This window comes from Tachypleus tridentatus, chromosome 1, assembly GCF_004210375.1.
Source record: "Tachypleus tridentatus isolate NWPU-2018 chromosome 1, ASM421037v1, whole genome shotgun sequence".
Classification (NCBI taxonomy): Eukaryota; Metazoa; Arthropoda; class Merostomata; order Xiphosura; family Limulidae; genus Tachypleus; species Tachypleus tridentatus.
In genome coordinates this window covers 109,493,443-109,515,027 of record NC_134825.1, presented here as the reverse complement: position 1 = coordinate 109,515,027, position 21,585 = coordinate 109,493,443, and the positions used below count along the sequence as shown (strand labels likewise).

The 21,585-nt window shown below is 33.6% G+C and overlaps 1 protein-coding gene across 1 annotated transcript; it reads left to right on the top strand.

The window, feature by feature from the left end:
• Positions 1-3,345: 3,345 nt before the first annotated feature.
• LOC143257965 (vesicle-associated membrane protein-associated protein A-like) lies at positions 3,346-21,163 on the top strand. Its single transcript, XM_076517024.1, has 7 exons — positions 3,346-3,524; positions 6,958-7,110; positions 9,103-9,206; positions 9,723-9,803; positions 12,178-12,270; positions 14,752-14,910; positions 17,376-21,163. The coding sequence occupies exons 1-7, from the start codon at positions 3,464-3,466 to the stop codon at positions 17,577-17,579; spliced, it is 855 nt and encodes a 284-aa protein (XP_076373139.1). The 5' UTR covers positions 3,346-3,463; the 3' UTR covers positions 17,580-21,163.
• Positions 21,164-21,585: the final 422 nt, after the last annotated feature.

Here is a 21,585-nt window from a genome sequence, read left to right as displayed (position 1 = left end):
AATGATGTAGAAATGCCAGTGCTAAAAACAAAAATAGAAAGAAGAACATAGGGATGATACACCTATACATAGATAATCCCTATATGACCTACGTATGCATACTAGATTTCAATGTTACTGCAATTGGAAGTTACTTGCAGTTTATTTATCATAATATCACGGTCATGTCACGGTACGTATCAATATAGTGTAACTAAGAGCCTAAGACTTACATACAGGGAAAACCAAGTTGAGCCAAAACATGTCTTAATTATTAAAGATTTTCGTTATGAGGTCGGTCAATTCGATCGACCACGTAACCACTTCGTACTCGTAACGATGTTAATAATGAAAGCCATCTGGAGATTATCTTAGTATAGCTTTATCATTCCTATATTGTTGTTTGCATTCTTTTTCATACAGCCATCATTTACGAAACGTTTTAAACACATTTTGTCAATAAATCTGAACAAATAAACTCAAAACGTCATTGTCATAATCATTTTGGAATGGAGAGTGAATTATTTACAGGGTATTTTAAAAGTCTTTTACTTATACAGTAATCCGATACTTAAATAAAAATTTACAAATGTTCAAAAATTCAAAAATATACTAATTAATTAATTTGTATTATTTAACGAGATAAGACGTCCAACTATCTAATAAATAAATATACGTGTAGTCTATCTGTCAGCCAATTTATCACTTCTAACAGGGCTGCTATGTTTCTTTTAGAGTGTTATTAATTTCAGAGAATAAGTAAGATTTATATATATAATATACATATACAGAAATTAAAATATATCCACGGTTGTTTTCCTCTTACGTGTTACCTTTGAATCGGTTTTTGTTGAAAATTTTAAAATTCTGTTGGATTCTTTTTTCTCTATAATTTCGTGTGTATTTGACAGAGATAAAAATTCTGAAACATTTGATTACTCTAACGACATTAAAAACTTCAAGTGGTAGAGACAATGTAAACTAAAAAGTTGGTCATCCTTATTGTTGAGAATACTGTCAATATAAAAATATAAGTTCTATAGTTCGTAGAAAGTACAGGTAAAAGTGATAAGATGATGTCATTACTGAGAAAATAATGTGAAAAAGAAACCAAAATCTATATTTAGAGAATCTATATATCCTAAATATATAATTGAAAGCAAACACATAATATATTATTGAAGGTCTCCACAATTCAATACTTAAGAAATATTAAAATGCTTAGTTCTTTCCTTTAATTACGCGCAAAGCTACACCAGAACTATTTGCTCTAGCCATTCCTAATTTAAAGTTTAAAGGCCTATCTTAAGTGCTCCAAACCTCACCTTGCCATCAACTGGCTACTTTCTTAGTACTTATCTTATCTCCACTACGAGAAAACACTGATCATTACATTCAAAACTCCACATATTTCATGGGACAGCTCAGAAAGCAACACATCAAATCCCAGGATATTATGGTCAGTTTTGACGTCACAGACCTAGTTACCAATGTTTCAAGCTCAGACACCCTTCACATCACCAGACAACGACTGCGGAATGACAATTCTCTACCACACAGAAAATATATGAAAATACACGCCATAATGGAACTAACAATAATTTGTCTACAATCAACCTATTTCCAGTACAACGAGAAATTCTACGAACAAACAGATGGTCTAGCCATGGGATCACCACTCTCTCCAATCCTAGCAGACATTTTCATGGAAGACTTTGAAGGATATCGAAACCTGGATTCTAGGTAATTAACACCTGTGAACACAAAGCTATATAACGAATCATCCAAATACCTATCTGTTGGTAAACTTATTAGTCATGTCATACAATACTACCATGATTTTTGTAAATCCAGACGGTAAAGATAAAATAAGGTAGAATATCAAATTTTATAATTCGTCTATGAACGTAAGCTAATTAAGATGATTCATAACGTCCTTTATCGAGGCTAAATACATAGAATATTAAATAAGTTGATACTTAAATAATAATAATCCGGCTTTTCGTCCAATAAACTTGTTGGATGTTTGAAAAACAAAAAACTTTTCAAAACTTTCCCTAAACTAGATATAAATATCTTTGCTTTAAGGAATGTTGAGTTATGTTCTTCTTCACATGAGCATGGAAATTTGTGGGTCACGAACTCGAAACTTATAACAGAACGTGGACGCTCTTTCGACCATGGGAGAGGAGAATTATGATGTAATAGGCAATCGCACTTTTCCTTGGTGAGGTGAGCCTACATATTTTCTACACCAAAACACAATAACATCATGGCCTACACGAACATACACAAAGAAGGAGCATTTATATAACATCATCAAAATAGATTCAGAATATCAAATATTAACACGAATGAAGAAAGACCATCAAACGTCCATTTTCCTTGTTTCACAAAGAGTGGCCCAATCGGAAAGCTTTAATAATGAAGATACCACAGCACAACTACTTATTAAACAAACTGCAGTGACAGTAACACAAGATGTGGTGAAACAAGCAAGAAATAAAGTTCTAGACCAAGACATATACTAATAACAAAAAGGCCCTCTCTGACTGTACGAGCACCTAGGGTCAATCTTCAATATATTCCTTTAGTCAGGCTACATACCATTTGTTTAGAAGCTAGCGAATGGTTTAATGCTACTGAAAGCTATAAAGTCAGCTAATAAATCATGAAGTTACAGACCGATCACACTTATAAAGGGTAATCAATTCCAACCAAGCAGCAACCTCGAACGGACATCAAAATTCAAAATGATTTCAGAAAATTAAAGCAAACTAAAGACCATTTGGTATGTCACACAAAAACCAAAATAAATTATTTTAATGTTGAGAATGTAGACAACAGTGTGTGGCTCAACGGATTCGAATTTTAAATGTCTTAAATGAAATTATGGTGATATGTTATTGGATGACTTTCCAACACCCTAGGTAGCAGAAAAACTACTGTAGAATAAATGTACTGAGCATCTTCTCAGATTGTTTTACTCCAGAGACAGGTGTTTCACAATTTTCATAATTTTGTTAATTTTATATTTTGATTTTATGCGGTTTTAAACCTGATTTGAATTATACAGTGATCAGTTGTTATAGCTTAGATAATTATAATCGAGCAATTTAGCATCTCAAGAACAATTATTTTTTAAAGTGTGAGGATTTGCTAATGTTTGTTAAAAAATGACGCATGTATTTTATACAAAGAATACTTTCAAATTATTTTTCATATTTAGTAGTATTATTTTCGATGCACTTTTGTTATCTGGATATTTCTTTTACCGTAGTGGTACTTTATTTTTAATAAAAAATTAAGCAATAATTATTCAGCCGAACGTCTCAATAAGTGGTCTTCACGTGTGTAAACTATAATAGAGCATGCGTTATATATATACGGAAGTGCCAGAACACGTAACGAAAAGCTGGTGTTGGCATTTTGTGCAAATGTAAATTTAGATCAATCACCTATTATTGAAAGTTATTGCAGTAAGATGACAGAAAAGTTACAACAGATTTTAATACTGAATCCACAGTCAGAGTTACACTTTAACGGTAAGAAAACTGTGTAACATAATGCATATTTTCTATTACCGCTTCTTCATAAAGATACCATTAGTCGTTTTAACATTGCTTGCCGATGTTGCTAACACTAGCGTAAAGCTCCTGAGTTACTCAAACATTAGGCCTAACGATAAATAGTTAATACGAATAAGGAACTTTCTCAAGTTAGTAAATTAGTTTAAGTCGGAACACAACGTAAAAGCTGATACAATGGCAGTGCAATATTATTTTTACGAAAAATAACATATTACGAGCATTTTAATAGCCATATACTATAGTGTCAGGTTTGAAATTGAAAATCGGTTATCTCGAATTTTTAAACGCGATGTAATAGTATTACTATTAGTAGAATGGTAATAGCTGATATATACAAGTAATATTACTACTCATTAATAAGTTGTCGTATTTTTATATACACTTCACACTCACAGGAATATCTTTTGTCTTTAGTACTGAACATACTTATTTTTGTACAACGCTTGTTGTGTATAACTGGCTCTCAAATATGCCATTTTCCCATTTAGAAAACCTAATAACTGAGAAAATTCTGTACAGAAATAAAACTGAATAAGTTTGAATCGAGGAAGAGATAGAACCTGATGTAATGGAATGTAAAACAGTTTAATGAACTATACATGTAGTTTACAGCGTTTTTTATTGGTTCGTGGATGAACCACATATATGTCTCTGCTGAGTTTATACTGAATGTGTTTTTCAGACTGCTCCAGACTAAAGAATCACAACAATATACACTATATTCTATGGTTTCATTTCTCTTGGTGTGCTGACACTGGTCACTTCACTGTTGATCATTCCAGTAAAACAATTAGGAAGATATGTTTTCAACATGTTATCTAACTTACCCAAGGAAAATAACAATCCACTAGGTGTCCATGGTTTCTGTCATTCTGCTTTCTGTCTACCATATTGTGACCATTCATCCCAATAGTACATTTCATTCATTGGTTTATATATATATACATATATATGGAACTAGTTCATGTTAATAAGAAAAACGTGGTAGAGCCATAAATTCAGGCTTGGCTTCTATAATTTTAAGATTCATTATACAACTATATTCTGTCTTCAGACAGTCTCATGTTTGAATATGAAATTGTTAAACTTTAGTGAAAACCTAATTGTAATCTTTGGGACTGCTGAGATGTAAAAGTCTGTGATACTACTGTAATAAGCTAGATGCAGTTGTGCACAATGTTTCTAGTGTGTTTTTTAATTCAAGTTATAGGGTTATCCTGATTGTTTTTTTTAGTTAATTATAGCGTGTATAACCGTAATTATATTTTAACATCATATTTGCCACAAAACCAACTGTATCCTTTGAATATTTTTTAATTGAGAAATAAATGTTTGGTTCTATATCTACTATTTTGTCATTGTTAATTGTTTTTTCCATGAAAACATATTTTTTTAGACTCAATTTCTTGGCACATCATTTCTATAGAAATGGAATTTTGTAACTTTGTGTTCTTTTTGTTGTTTCCTATGAATCTAATTTCGGAATTTTTTTTCTTTGTTATCACTACATTGTTTATTCCAGTTTGTTTAGTTATTGTGTATTCTCTGTTTGTGTTTTTAAAAAGCATTTTAATACATTCAAGTAATTTCTTGACAAGTGTGTATGAATATGTGAGCCAAGCAGAGGGTAGAGATTGACCGAATCTAGAAACCTTCTAAATATGAGTAGTAGTTCACTGTATTGTTTTTATTAAACCATGTTTTTAGTTGTACTTTTCTCCTGACCCAAAGTTGATAATGACTTTCTTCTGACCACTCTTGGTCTGCAGTTCTCCTGCACTTCAACAGTCGGTGTCTTCAGTTTCTGTTGAGTTGACACACTAATGTTCAGTTTTGTTGGACCCATCCAATAAATTAATTCTAAATTGTACAGTCCAGCTTTTTCTGCACACTTGAAAGAAAGCTGTTGGTCCTTGTGGAGGCTGTCTGTGTAATTGAACTTAGAGTAAGTGCATGACTCTTTCTTCTTGTTCATTCTTTGAAGACACGACTACTGTGGTGTTGCAGGTGTTACTTGACAGGACTACTGTGGTGTTGCAGGTATAACTTGACAGGACTACTTGGCAGTGCAGGTATAACTTGACAGGACTACTGTGGCAGTGCAGGTATCACTTGACAGGACTACTGTGGCAGTGCAGGTATCACTTGACAGGACTACTGTGGCAGTGCAGGTATCACTTGACAGGACTACTGTGGCAGTGCAGGTATCACTTGACAGGACTACTGTGGTGTTGCAGGTGTTACTTGACAGGACTACTGTGGCAGTGCAGGTATCACTTGACAGGACTACTGTGGCAGTGCAGGTATCACTTGACAGGACTTCTGTGGCGTTGCAGGTATCACTTGACAGGACTACTATGGCGTTGCAGGTATCACTTGACAGGACTACTGTGGTGTTGCAGGTATAACATGACAGGACTACTGTGGTGTTGCAGGTATAACATGACAGGACTACTGTGGTGTTGCAGGTATAACATGACAGGACTACTGTGGTGTTGCAGGTATAACATGACAGGATTACTGTGGTGTTGCAGGTGTAACATGACAGGATTACTGTGGTGTTGCAGGTGTCACTTGACAGGACTACTGTGGTGTTGCAGATATCACTTGACAGGACTACTGTTTTGTTGCAGGTATAAGTTGTTACTAATCTTTCTCTTTCTGACAGATGTTTCAGACCTATTAAACTATGCAAACAAGTATATTAAATCACATTCATCTTGTGTAGGTAGGCAGCTGTAGAGAGTGAAAGTTTGGCAGTGTGAATTTGTATTTGAGATTACACTGCCACAGCACAATTTGTGGTAAAAGTTTCTTCACATTGGCACTGACAAAATGCTCATTTCTTCTCTTAGTGCCAATTTTAAAAGCCCATTCTGTTGTTATTTCAGCAAAATAGATCTGCTACCAGAATTAATAATGGTGCTTTACTAGTCAGAGTCTTGGTGTTAAATCACTTAAAAATAAATTCTATAACTGGAAGAGAGGATTCCAGAAGAGCTGTACCACAAATTCTCTACCATTACAGGTAGTTGTTGAGGGATTTGCAAGTGTTCTTGATGTTTCAGTAAAAATTTGAACTAGTTGTCTATATAGTACTGTTATTTATTGTACAGATATTTTTTAAAATGATTATTTACTGCTAAAAGTAAAAGTAGAAAACTTGCCAATGTTTATGATGACTAAAACGTAAGTTTTATGGAAGACAGTGTTTGTATTAAAAATGCATCAAATATCTTTGTGACGAAGCTGCAGTTGTTCAACTTGTCCCATTAGTGTTGAACAGTTATATTGTGGCCCATGCTGTAAAACTTTGATGGTACATTTATCTGTACTCTAAATTATTGAGTTTAATGTCACTTGTAAAAACAACTATTTTTTGTTACAGGCCCATTCACAGGTGTAACAACATCGCAACTTGAACTGTTCAATCCTTCAGAACAGAGGGTTTGTTTCAAGGTGAAAACCACAGCCCCTAAGAGGTACTGTGTAAGGCCTAATAGTGGTATGCTTGAGCCAAAGCAGACAGTACATGTGGCCGGTAAGTTTGATTCTGGTGTGAGCTGTAACACTAAGTATATTTATACGTGTAAAGCCTTTAAATCTGCATAATCCACTTATTTTTATCATGTTCACTACTACTGAGTCAAACATATTGCATAGCCTTTTGATTTTGCCTGTGAAAACAGTGTAAAGAACTGACCATGATAATTGGATGACCTTTGAATTTCTTTGTGAAATATCCAAGTAGTAATTAGTGGAGTTAATTGTAATATTTTTTTCATGTGAACCTACATGCTATATGGTGCACAAGTAGTTTAGAAAAATGTATTTCCAAAGCCATTGGCATTCATATTGGAAATTGTAGGGCTAATCCTGACTCCAGTCTCTAACAGTTTGTCCATCTAAACTCTCACCATGAAATATTAATTTTCTTTATACACTGTGTAGAAGATTGTTCCAGAAAATCAAATTATTGAACAGGAGAGTATTTTTGTAGGACGTAGAAGTATGGAATTGGTCAAACTACACACTGAGGACGTAGAAGTATGGAATTGGTCAAACCACACTCCAACACACTGAGGACGTAGAAGTATGGAGTTGGTCAAACCACACACCTACACACTGAGGACGTAGAAGTATGGAGTTGGTCAAACCACACACCTACACGCTGAGGGGCGTAGAAGTATGGAGTTGGTCAAACCATACACCTACACACTGAGGACGTAGAAGTATGGAGTTGGTCAAACCACACACCTACACACTGAGGACGTAGAAGTATGGAGTTGGTCAAACCACACACCTACACACCGAGGACGTAGAAGTATGGAGTTGGTCAAACCACACACCTACACACTGAGGGTCACGTACAAGTATGGAGTTGGTCAAACCACACACCTACACACTGAGGACGTAGAAGTATGGAGTTTGTCAAACCACACACCTACACACTGAGGACGTAGAAGTATGGAGTTGGTCAAACCACACACCTACACACTGAGGACGTAGAAGTATGGAGTTGGTCAAACCACACACCTACACTCTGAGGACGTAGAAGTATGGAATTGGTCAAACCACACACCTACACACTGAGGACGTAGAAGTATGGAGTTGGTCAAACCACACATCTACACACTAGTATATGCAGGTTGTTAAATTAATAATGTTTACCATTTTTAAAGGATTTCCTTCCTTCCTTCACATTTCGTGGAATTTTTATAATTTTTTCTTTTTCAGCAATGAACACAGTTGGTAAAATTCATTTGCAGCTCAGTTTGGTCAGGAATGGTGTGTAATGCATTTGACACCTAAGCTTTTCATATATTTTATCTTTAACCTTTAGTCACTAGGATTTCACAGAGTAGCATATAGAATATCCAAACACAGATCATTGAGGAGATGGTATCATTGATTGTACAAATGATGTGTGATATATAAAACTGTTGTAGCTTTCAGTCCTCACTGGGTTCTATTTGTAGAGCAAGTGAACATAGTAATATTGTTGAATTTTCACACATTTGCTACTGTTGTGTATGTGACTAAGCATTTATATAATTTATGTTAATAGTTTTAGTTTGTCTAGAGGCACAAATTGTTAAAAGATTTTTATTGCATATTTATGTTATGTCCACTGATGATGGTAATTTTCAGGTAATTGTGAGTCCCTATCAAAGTCTACCTGTGGTTTTTTTCCTCTTAATAGAACAAACAATGTTAAGAAACTAATTGTTTAACACCAGACAATGTATTGGATAAGTTGAGTTCTACAACTGTGTTTTTAAACTGATTAAAATGTGTTATGAGAACTTGTGTTCTTATGAGGCTAAGTAAATAGAGGGTCACTTGGTTTTATTAGCTTCCTTTCTGTTTTATTGTTGGACATTTAAATAATTGTTTCAAAAAATAAATTAACTTTTCAACCCTTCTAACTGTCTCTTTTTGTTACAATTCCCAAATAAAACAATAATACATGTTTTATTTTTCAATTCTTATAATTATGCAGTAGTCATCTGAATTTTTCTTTTTGTTACAGTTATGTTACAACCTTTTGATTATGATCCTAGTGAAAAGAATAAACACAAGTTTATGGTACAAACAATGTGTGCACCAGAAGGTGATGTGAACCTCGAAACATTGGTAAGTCCTGTGATGTGAACCTAGAAACATTGGTAAGTTCTGTGATGTGAACCTAGAGGCATTGGTAAGTAAGTCCTGTGATGTGAACCTAGAAGCGTTGGTAAGTCCTAACCTCGTTTGTTAAAATTCTAGTGTATATTTGTTACACAAGACAGTATGTCTGTATTATCACTGTTTTGTATAGGATCTTTATATCATAGTGTTGACATTAGGATGAAATATAGTATTATATTTGTATTACAGATTGATTACACTAGGATAAGTTACAGTATTTATATCATAGCTCGGTGGTGCCCTCCTTCCAGTCATTGAACCAGCAAGTTACTGAATACTAATGTTGTTTTTATGGAAATAACAGTAAGAAAGGCAGTTTGGAATGCTTTACAAATATTTCACTGTTAAGTGATGGTTTTGGAGTGTTTCATTTTGAATTAGTGGATAGGATAGCCTAGTTGTACCAACTTGTCTTTGTAATATTGAAATAACCATCACTGAAATAATTAACTGTCTATTTAGTGGAAAGAAGCTACTGCGGAGAACCTAATGGATTCCAAGCTAAGATGTGTGTTCCATATGCCCAGTGACAGCACGACACCGGTAAGTCACTGTCGGTGTAATGTTAGTTCTGTGTATAAGACACTGTTTGATGGCAGAAGCAAAACTTTAGGTGTAGGTGAATGAAGAAAATTCTTTTGTTGTTTTATCAGTAGACTAAATAGAAACAAACTGGTCCCAAATTTCATGATTATATATGTTTTTACAATAGGTAGTCTGTATATAACTATACTTTCTTAGATATATTTTTAAGAATTTGTTTAATTGGTCTGTTATACTGTCTGTTTGTTTTCTTGTTTGGCATTGTTGAGTTATAAAAGTAACAGTAACAATGTTGTTTGAGATAAATTATAAACTTTGTTTCACTCTGGTATTGGACAACATAACTGGTTATTCTGATAGCTTGTTTGAGATAAATTATAAACTTTGTTTCATGCTGGTAGTGGACAACATAAATGGTTATTCTGATAGCTTGTTTGAGATAAATTATAAACTTTATTTCACTCTGGTATTGGACAACATAACTGGTTATTCTGATAGCTTGTTTGAGATAAATTATAAACTTTGTTTCACTCTGGTAGTGGACGACATAACTGGTTATTCTGATAGCTTGTTTGAGATAAATTATAAACTTTGTTTCACTCTGGTAGTGGACAACATAACTGGTTATTCTGATAGCTTGTTTGAGATAAATTATAAACTTTGTTTCACGCTGGTAGTGGACAACATAACTGGTTATTCTGATAGCTTGTTTGAGATAAATTATAAACTTTGTTTCACTCTGGTAGTGGACAACATAAATGGTTATTCTGATAGCTTGTTTGAGATAAATTATAAACTTTGTTTCACTCTGGTAGTGGACAACATAAATGGTCATTCTGATAGCTTGTTTGAGATAAATTATAAACTTTGTTTCACTCTGGTAGTGGACAACATAACTGGTTATTCTGATAGCTTGTTTGAGATAAATTATAAACTTTGTTTCACTCTGGTAGTGGACAACATAACTGGTTATTCTGATAGCTTAAACCCCCTCTGTTGCTGCTAAATTTTATCTTTGTCTTTTCATTCTAAATGAACAGGTAAGTGTGGATGCAGTGACCTTAGAATAGAACATTGATAACTTGGTAAGAGCATGGTTTACTTGAACGTTGTTACTTTAGTTGTGGTTTAAACCCATAAACATTGGTACATGTGTAAGTGTTGCTGTCAAGAATAAACCTTCATGGATCAACTGTCTTTTTTAACAGGGCTCTTCCCCTATAAGGAGTTTTTGGGGATTTATCTGGGAGGTTATTAACTTTTAATTCAAGTTGACAAATATTGCTGAGCATAGAAAAAGAACAGCTATTTAAATAATTGTTTGTTTCTGCAATGTTTTGGTTTATCAGTGAGCAAGAAACGTGAGCCTAAACACGCTTTTAAGATTGTCTGGTTGTTTGCTTTTGTAATTGTTGTCTTGCTGTAAGTGTTTAGGAGCTCAAAACCTGAAATAGGTCTGTACCACTGTCTGTATTGTCCTTATTACAGGATAAAGTGATCTTTGTTACTTTGCCTTATAATTAAGTACACTTAGACCATTACGAATAGATTTAGAGAGAAACTATTCATTGCATTTATTTGAAGTTTTTTTCATATATGAGGTAAAGTTTAGTTAAAAACAAATACTTTAGGGTTCTGTTATTTTTCAATACTAAAATAAGTTGTGTTTTTCTTGCTCCTTGAAACATAAAACAAACATTGAATTTTTCATTAAACATGTCCTCGTAAAGCCTACAGTCTATAATTGAAGTCTTTATTGAAAGGCCTAGCATCTTTATCTGATTATTTTTGTATTTCACTTTTCTTTCAGTAACAATGTTCACCTTTCATGTTGTTTCTTGTTTTAATCAATTGTTTAAAATGTAATGATTTTTTTTTGTTTTCTAATGACTTCAATTTTGAAACCTTTTCTGTTGACTTCATATTTATGGTAGTTTCTAATAACCATAGCTGTAACTAGAGCCCTCTAGCTGTATGGAACAAGTTCTCAAGGGGAGCTGAAATAGTATTATAGGATAAATGAAAGTTTGTAGAAGGAACTACACTAAGGAGTGTGTGGCTACTAAATTGAAATTGTGGCTAACCTTTGTCATACAGAGTTGTCCAGAGCCATATGAATGTAGTTATTGTTCATATATATGATGACTCCTTCTCTAATATATAGTGTATACTTAATAATACGTTGTACCAACTGGTTGATGTTTATAAGTTATGTGTTTACTAAACACAGCTCTAGGTTTAACCACTGGAGTACTGTTATCTTGGTTAATACTTACAAAAATATCTATGTCTGTATTTATTTCTGTTTCATCCAACTATTTGTTGCTCTTTGTATGTTCACCTACTTTTATAGTAGTATCTCTTATCCTTCTAGAATAACCTAGATATCAATACTATTGGACAAGCTGATGAAACAACTCCTGTTAAAAAAATAACCCCTGAGCCTTCGCCAAAACCCTCTCCAAAGGTAAGGTGTAGTATATATTGGTTGCATGATTTATAACAGGACATCCGTTACATTTAGACCATAATTTAAGGATACATTGGTAGACTATACTGGCATTGAATTGTCTGTAAGCTTTATCTTCTTAATAAAAGGTTTTGGTTTCTATACAAAACATACTTCCAAAAGTATACAGTGTTTTAGTCTGTGTGGAGGTTTTTATCGGATCTGGTGGGGTCTTTAACACAGAGGTGATAAGTTTCAGGCAGGTGTATTGATAAGAGATTACTCCCTAATGTAGATATACTAGTATAAAATCACACAAGTTGGTTTCTTTATGTGCTATGCATCATTAATTTATTAAAACACGTATGAAAAGTAAAATATGTTTGGTTTTTTGCGTAATTTTGTTCATTGTTTAAGCTTGTATTTTAATAAGAACTGTTTTTGTTGACTTAATAAATAACTTACATGTGTGCCATAAGTACGTTTATTTTGTAATGTGAGGCATAATCAAAGGAGAAATTTCCTCTTGGAAATTTGCAGGTGTTTACTAAGTGAAAACTTGAGAGAAATCTACAAACCATGATGTCCAGTTATTTAAAAATATCTGTCATTGAATGTTGTGAACTGTGTTTACATCATGAAGGGAAACAGCAGATACTAGTAAGCATCATCTGAGATTTGTTTGTTCTGTTTAATGTGTCAGTTATACCAAAACTGATGTGTGGCTTCTTGTAATTGGTTGGTTGATTGGACAACTGGCAAATCACTGAACATCTTTTTAATTCAAAGGTATTCAAATGCTTAGAAAATGCAGAAACTCTATAAAGATTATCAAAAACAGATAAACATAGATTTGGATATGAATGTCTTAATGACACAAGCTCTTTTTTGGGTTTGCTTTAACATTTTTCTTTTATTGGATGTCATATTTGTGTGTGAAAATGTGTTAGGTGGAACCTTAATTAACAAGAGATTGACATGACCTGAGGTAAGTTGAGGGGAATAGGTTTACGACAGTGTTTTCAGTAACAAAGAGTGTTGTTTATGAGAAAATTAAAATACCTTACAGATACATTAATTGTTATATTTTCCAAAATTATTTAGTCCCAACATTCACGTTGTTCACGTATGAAATTTTAGACACGTAAGGAATCGGTGAATATTTATGTAATTGTTTAGTTTTGGTGATGTTTGATATTTGATAAAAATGAATGAAGTATATTTTATTACAAGTCTTACGTTATTAGTCAGTAACTTATCCTGATTTATGTAGCAATTTCATGAAACGATCAGTTTGTACTAATCTAATCGTACCAACTTTAAACACTTGTATGTAGTACTATTGTGAAATTTTCATGAATCGACCAGTGTGTAAACTGGTCTGATATTTTAACCATTGGAACTTTTAGTTAATGTGGCAAAACTGTGATAACTGACTATCCTAGCAGTAGATAACATAAATACTAGATTACCTTCTATGCTCCAGGATATGCAAACCCGTGTGTTTTTGTTGGGGAAGGTTTTGACTTTTGAACCCTGTTTTCACCCATGGTAGTTATAACACACTGCACACTTTACTGAATAGAAACTTGGTTTCTTAATTAGCTAACTTATTGTTCACTCTGTGTATTACATGGATTGTTCTTAATTAGCTAACTTATTGTTCACTCTGTGTGTTACATGGATTGCATCTAAGGGTCCTTGCTTTTAAACTTGAAGAAAAAGCTTTGACATGGATCAACTACCTGAGTCCAGAAACACTTAAGAATGTACAGGGTGTCCAAAATGTCTGGAACCACGTTCATCTTGGTGATTGTTACAGAATGTGTTCCTTGTGCTGTCCTTGTAACTTGAAACAAGTGTGATGAACGTTGGGATTAGCTAAGCCATTTTGTACTTTGATAGCACCATAATTAGTTACATTTAGAATATTAATGAAAGTTACAAGTCACTTATGGTTTCTGACTTTTCAACCAACTTGTACAGAAGTAGAAATGATTTCTTATGATGGATTTAATAAACTGCTTGTTATAATTTCCAGAAACTGGTTGTTCTTAAAATGACCTTCATGATTTGTTTATAATTCCTGCCACACAAACTAAAGACTGTTATTTAGCTGTACAGGTTGGGTGAAACAGTGTGTTATTAAGTAACACATTACAATTTAGATCGATTCTGTTGTTTGTTTTTGAGTGAGATGTTAAAAAGTAAACTGTTTGTAATGAAACAGTTGTTTAGCTAGTTGTGCCCCATGCAGTTTGTTTTCGAGTGAGATGTTAAAAATTAAACTGTTTGTAATGAAACAGCTGTGTAGATAGCAAGTTATGTACTACACAGTTTGTTTGTGTATGATGTTAAAAATTATCTGTTTCATTACAAACAGTTTGTGTAGGTGGCTAGTTGTTTTACAATCATTGTTTATTATATACGTGTAACTGATTTATTAAAGAAATACGAATTTGAATGAATAAACTGTACTAAATTTTAAACTTGTTAAAGTACGTAGATAAAGAGAAAGGCACATTTCCAGCAGAGCAGAGTACCGATGATAAAGTGAAGACTGGGAACATAGACAGAGAACTTTGTAAGTACCGAGATGAATGTAAACAACTGGAAGAAGAGATAATACACTTACAGCAAGAAAACAGCAAACTCCAAGTAAGCAGACACTGTTTGATGTAGTTTTAAACACACTTTCATACAGAAATTCATAAAGTGTTTAAAGTATTTGTGGAAGAAGTTTTCACTTAGAAATTCACCTTTTAACTTGAATATTTAGTGTGACCAGAATAGTTTCTGTTTCCATTTTCCTTGTTTTATATTAACAAATGGGTCATGTACCTTAAGTAATCCAGTATTTTCATTCTGTCTTGTATGTATTATGATCAGTGTGCACCTTATTAGGTGTTAAATACACTTCTGCACATCAAATTTTAAAATGTAAATAAATAAAAAATTACTCTATTCTAGCAAATGTTTAACACAAAAATATTTTAAAATAGACATAACATTTATACAGTGAGTTTCTTTTTAAAAAAATCAGTGTTGCTCAACTGTCATTTCTGTATAGCTTCCTTTGAACAATCCATTTGTCACATCTTATTAGCTTTTGTTCCAGTCATCTTGAAGCACGTGTTTATATTTGCTAAGAATTTATCATCCTTTGGAAACGAAAGAATCCGTTTTTTTTTGTTTTTTTCTCTCTCTCTCTCTCTTCAGGTTATTTACTTTCTATGCCAGTAGCTTAATTTCTTTTTGGTTTTGTAATTGTTGTTCCATTTTAGTTAATCCATAACACTACTTTATACAATGATATGTTGAATTTAAATGATTTAGAGCTGTACCATGTTACAACAGTCTGTGCTGTCACATCCACTCGTGCTTTTAGTGACAGCTACATATCTTAGCTCTTCTGCTAAGATCCCATTGTAAAAGGTCCCATTATCAGACTGTCATGACAAAATATATCATAAATCTCTTCATCATTTCCAACATCCTCCTGTTTTGTAAAAACGACAGTTTCCTGGTGCCCATTTCAACAGTCTAATCACACAGAAATCCAGAGGTACTGTATCTGTTCAGGTGACTAGTATGTATTCATATAGAGTAGCTTAAACTCATTTCTTTCTAATAGCTGCTTGAGGTGTGAAATGATTTGATTAATACAGTGTGGACACTTGTTAGTTTTTTTTGGATGGAGATCATTTCTACTTACATCACACACTGTTGTCTGGGATGTTTGGACATCTGTTGCTACTACCCTTTGTGGGTGTTCATTCTCACCTGTTACAAAAAATCTTACACTTAGCTTATCGTGACTGACGTATGACTTCTTGCAAGCATCTTTTTTGGATGGTTCTTGTGTCCCAGGATAATTCACATTTTTTTGTGACAAAGCCCAACAGGTATCCCCATCTCATATATAAATACCCAATCTCAACACATCTGTATGAATATATTGTATTGAAAAGACTGTTATTTATATTTACATAAAAGCAATATGTGTTGACATAGCACTACTTAGAAAGCCTAGTAATGTCAAATGTGATTCTGATAAATTCAATACCAATAGAGCTTCTTATTGGCTATGAATGTCATGTGACTTACTGATTTGTATATTAAATATATTTTTAATACACTGTGCTCAACTCTCAGTAGCAGCTTCATATATTTTAACGTTTACACATGCCAGCTTTAAACACAGACGTGGTAACCAGGTGGTTGTGACGTTGCTGTGTAGAACTGTACGTAGACTGAAGGTGCGGATGTGGTAACCAGGTGGTTGTGATGTTGCTGTGTAGAACCGTACATAGACTGATGGTGTGGTTGTGGCATTGCTGTATAGAACTGTACATAGACTGATGGTGTGGTTGTGGCATTGCTGTATAGAACTGTACATAGACTGAAGGTGTGGACGTGGTAACCAGGTGGTTGTGGCATTGCTGTGTAGAACTGTACGTTGACTGAAGTTGTGGACATGGTAACTAGGTAGTTGTGGCATTGCTGTGTAGAACTGTACATTGACTGAAGTTGTGGACATGGTAACTAGGTAGTTGTGGTGTTGCTGTGTAGAACTGTACGCTGACCGAAGTTGTGGACATGATAACCAGGTAGTTGTGGCGTTGCTGTGTAGAACTGTACGCAGACCGAAGGTGTTGACGTGGTAACTAGGTAGTTGTGGCATTGCTGTGTAGAACTGTATGCAGACTGAAGGTGTGGACATAGTAACCAGGTAGTTGTGGCGTTGCTGTGTAGAACTGTACATAGACTGAAGTTGTGGATGTGGTAACCAGGTGGTTGTGACATTGCTGTGTAGAACTGTACGTAGACTGAAGGTGTGGACGTGGTAATCAGGTAGTTGTGACGTTGCTGTGTAGAACTGTACGCAGAATGAAGGTGTGGATGTGGTAACCAGATAGTTGTGGCATTGCTGCATAGACTATTCATTAACATTTGGATTAAGTTGCAGTTTGTTTTGCTTTAGTTCATCTACACAATGTTAAATCAGAAACAGGTCAGTGTGAGATTGTCTGATGTAGAATGTTTTTATATGAATTCTTACAACTGGATAGTTTGATATCCAGTACCAACAATATTGATAGAAAGTCTTTATTTGTTTCCAGGAGGAAAGCTTAAGACAAAGAGCTTCTCGGTCAACTGTTGGAGGGGAAACCCACTCATCACCCAGGACCAGTCCTCAGATAGCACATCCCACTGGTAGCCCACACATAAGTTGTCAAGAATCTCAACAGAACTATATCATGTATATTGGCATCATTCTTGGTGGTTATCTTTTGGGTCTCATCTTTGGCAAGTTTTTACTGTAGGTTACAGAAACAAGTAGCTGGCCCCTTGTTTGTTTGTTTGTTCCATTTATTAAATACATGACTTAGAACCAAACTTTTCAGTTTTTATCAGTTGTTTTTATTACCAGTAGAATAGCATCTGACAGATTTCTGAACCTAGAGAGAGAGAGGGAGGGCTTGTTTTCTGGAAAAATTGTTTAAGAACAGAAAAAAAACCCACCTCCAATTTCATTTGAAGAAGTAATGAATAATGTGGCTACTAGGTGTCAGGTACCACTATCAGTTAAAAACTTAGAAAATGTTGAGTTCCCACATACATAAAACCAATGAAAACACCTTTAGCTTCAATTTTTTGCTCCAGAGGTTTTTTCAGAGCTTATAAATCTTTTGTAATTATTTTCTTTATTCAACTTAAGATAGAAGTATCTTTTTAACAGGCAGATGAGAATATTTTGCATATTTTTGAGACACCATCCTCAGAAGATGTAGATACCCATCCTTTTATTTTTATCTAACCAGGTTCTTTGAAGGATTTTTTTGTTCTTTTTTAACTGGATGGTATCCAGTTTTCACTTTAAAATCTGAATTTTTCATCAAACTACAACAGATGGTTTATCAGGATAGTTAGTGATGATATAGTATTATCAGTCAATGATTACAATATTGTGTTTTATTGTTGACTTTATAGTGTTTTCATTATTTCAATATAATGTTCAGATTACTTGACTTTAAATATTCTAGACATTAATCTGTTTTCCCAAATATTGTGAAATAGTGGCTTTTTTTAGTGTTGGAATTACTTTAATTTTGTGTTTTGGTTCAACTGAGTTTTATAGGGACTGTTAACCGAATGAGATCTGTGTTTAAAATTATATTCATATGGAACACGTGTTCTATGTATCTATTAGTGGAAGTTGTTAGAGACAGTTGTAAGTTAATTACTGGTAGGAACAAAAAGTTGATCCATGTGTGTATCATGTCATGATGAAGAAACTGAAAAACGATAGACCTCTTGAGACTTCTACTATTATTGTATACGTCCTAGTGTATTTTAGGAAAAACTAAAACATTTAACTTAGATATAATACATATATACTGAATTATTGACACTGTATACACAGTATGGGGTTAAAAGACTTGTTTAATGTTTTGATAAACCTTTCCATGAGCCATGTAGTTTTCTTTCCTTTTAAGTTGGCTTGTGGTTTCACAGCCGAGTATCTCAGTATTTATTTTCAATTAAATAACAGTTAGGTAAACTACAAAATGGTTTACAAAATTCTCATGTATTTTTAATGTATATTTTATCTTTATTATAGACAAGAGGATACAATTAAAAGTTACTAACTAGTAACTGTTGTAGGATAGACTGTGAAATACTTTTGTTTGCTAGTCTTTGTTGTTAATGTGATGTGATGCAAGGCTACTGAGTTAGCTATTGACTCTACAACTTTTCTGTAGATTAACGATATTTTAACCGTTGAGGAGCATCGAAACATGTAAACCATATAGGAATAGTTGTAGGTTACGATTCATGCCCATTTTAACAATAAGTTTATCTTAAAATAAAGCTATGTTTGTGCTGAATTAAGTTTTCAGGCAGTAACTTTAGCAGCTTCCATTTAGCAGAGATTGTCTCAGTTAAAAATTAACATGGCCCGTTAATGATGGGGAGACGCTGAGGAAAGATATAGGAACCGTTTTACTCTCTGAATTTTTCAAACTATGCCATACATTTTTGTCATATACTTTGTTGTTTATCTTGGTATTATTTGCAACAGACACGTTTGCCAGGCTCTGTGTTTAGATTCTCTTAACACTAACAGTGAAGGCTCATACTGACTCTAGTTAAGTTGTTCAAATTGAAAGTGTTATTTTTCATACAAATTTTTTTTATAACCTTTGTTGATAGGTTTATCGATCCTTGTCATTATAACGGAAGTTGGGTATATGATTGTGTACAAGTATTGGCTGAAGTGAGATTAGAGCCCTTCTGTTAATTACAAGTAGACAAGACAGCAACCAGTGTTTCAGGAGTGTAGCTGTTAAGTTTCAGTCAATACCTGTTGTGTTTTGTAATTCTTTATCAATAAGACAAAATATGTGGGTTGTTAACTTACAGAGAATATAATTTTTTCTGACTTTGTTTTGTTACATTTAGCCTCGTATCTAATTGAACCATTATAGGTAATTCTTATTAGTAACCAAATAGTGTCAAAGATCATGGTAGTGGAGAGACCACGTAATAGTGCCATATGGGTTCATTCAACACAAAATAATTATTTCATTTACTTAGCACCACTTCCATCATCCTAAAATTCTTCCTAGCTGTGAGGTTGTCAATATTTGTGTACTTATTTTATTTGACCAAGAAATTAAAAATGAAATAACAGTAATACAAGAAAACTGTTAATAGGTGCATATTTTTAATTTCTCAGTGACTTGTAATGGGGCCTTATGTGGATTCGTGATGGTACTAATATCACGTGAAAGTTGTATAACAGACAAGTAGATAAGCTTAACTTGGTAAGGTTTTACTTCTCGGGGGAGAAGTTGAAGTGTGTGATTTTGTTGAGCTGAGACTGTTGATTTATTTTGAATGTTTTACCTTTCATCTTGTATCTTAAGCATGTTCCAGATGTTCTAACCAAGATGGTAACTACAGATCTGTGTGAATATTTTTACACACATCTTTGTTTCCCTTAATTTACAGCATTCAATAGTAAGATTAATTTTCAGCCAACTGACCTGTTTGAGTGAACTGGAATATTCAGAAGGTGAACTTTATGGACATAATTTTAGATTACCTCTGGTCAGTGAAATAATAAGTAACAAAGACCCAAGCCTCCACTGCTTGGATCACCACCATCATTAGTCTTGAAAGTAAAGAAATAATTGTGGTGGGTTGTTAAAGGTTGACTCTGTCTTTGAAAAAATATAATAGCCCAAGAAAATTGTGACCTATTCCAACAGATTATATTTAAAGATTCAGAGTGGTGTTTTGTTTTTAAAGTTTTTAGAAGGGAAATCAATGATAGATTTTTCATGTTGTTATCAAAGTTTCTTGTTCTCCTCGTAGCAAGAGTTTGTGCAGTAAGGGCTGTGAATGTTCTCAGCACTTCCCAGTTTGTGCAGTAAGGGCTGTGAATTTTCTCAGCACTTTCCATCTACAGTACTTATTAAGTCAATACAGCTTTCTAAGACTGAAAGTGATTGGTCTTTAAAACAACAGAAAGTATGGAACATATTTCTGTTCCTTAAAGTGAAGTAATTGTACTTGTTACGTTATGATTTATATTCAATGAATACATTATAATTTAGAAGATTTTATTGTATTACAACAGGGTTCTTTATTAATGTTTCAAATGCTACTAATCTTGCGTAACTAACTTGGAGGTTAAAGAAACAGTTGTTGGTGTGCATTAATGTGTAGCTGACCTAAAATGAAAGTATCGTTTGATGCAGGTACTAAAGGTGTGTTGTATGATACATTTACTGCTGTAAATTAGTGTAAGAAATCCTTATTAAAAATGTGGTATATGATGCAGTTATTGGTTGATCTTAATGTAACAAGTACTGCAATAAACGTATGTTAAATTATGAAATATCAAGTGTATATTATTGTAGCAGAAACTGTAATGTATAACACGGTATCAAGCGTACATTAGTGTAGCAGAAACTGTAATGTATAACACAGTATCAAGTGTACATTAGTGTAGCAGAAACTGTAATGTATAACACAGCATCAAGTGTACATTAGTGTAGCAGAAACTGTAATGTATAACACAGTATCAAGTGTACATTAGTGTAGCAGAAACTGTAATGTATAACACAACATCAAGTGTACATTAGTGTAGCAGAAACTGTAATGTATAACACAGCATCAAGTGTACATTAGTGTAGCAGAAACTGTAATGTATAACACGGTATCAAGTGTGCATTAGTCTAGCAGAAACTGTAATGTATAACACGGTATCAAGTGTGCATTAGTCTAGCAGAAACTGTAATGTATAACACGGTATCAAGT

Excerpts from the sequence above, each read along its gene's own strand:
- LOC143257965 (XM_076517024.1), top strand. The coding sequence starts at position 3,464 with ATGACAGAAAAGTTACAACAGATTTTAATACTGAATCCACAGTCAGAG. Across the intron at positions 3,525-6,957 it reads GTCAGAGTTACACTTTAACG|GCCCATTCACAGGTGTAACA; the intron begins GTAAGAAAACTG and ends TTTTTGTTACAG. Across the intron at positions 12,271-14,751 it reads CGCCAAAACCCTCTCCAAAG|TACGTAGATAAAGAGAAAGG; the intron begins GTAAGGTGTAGT and ends AACTTGTTAAAG.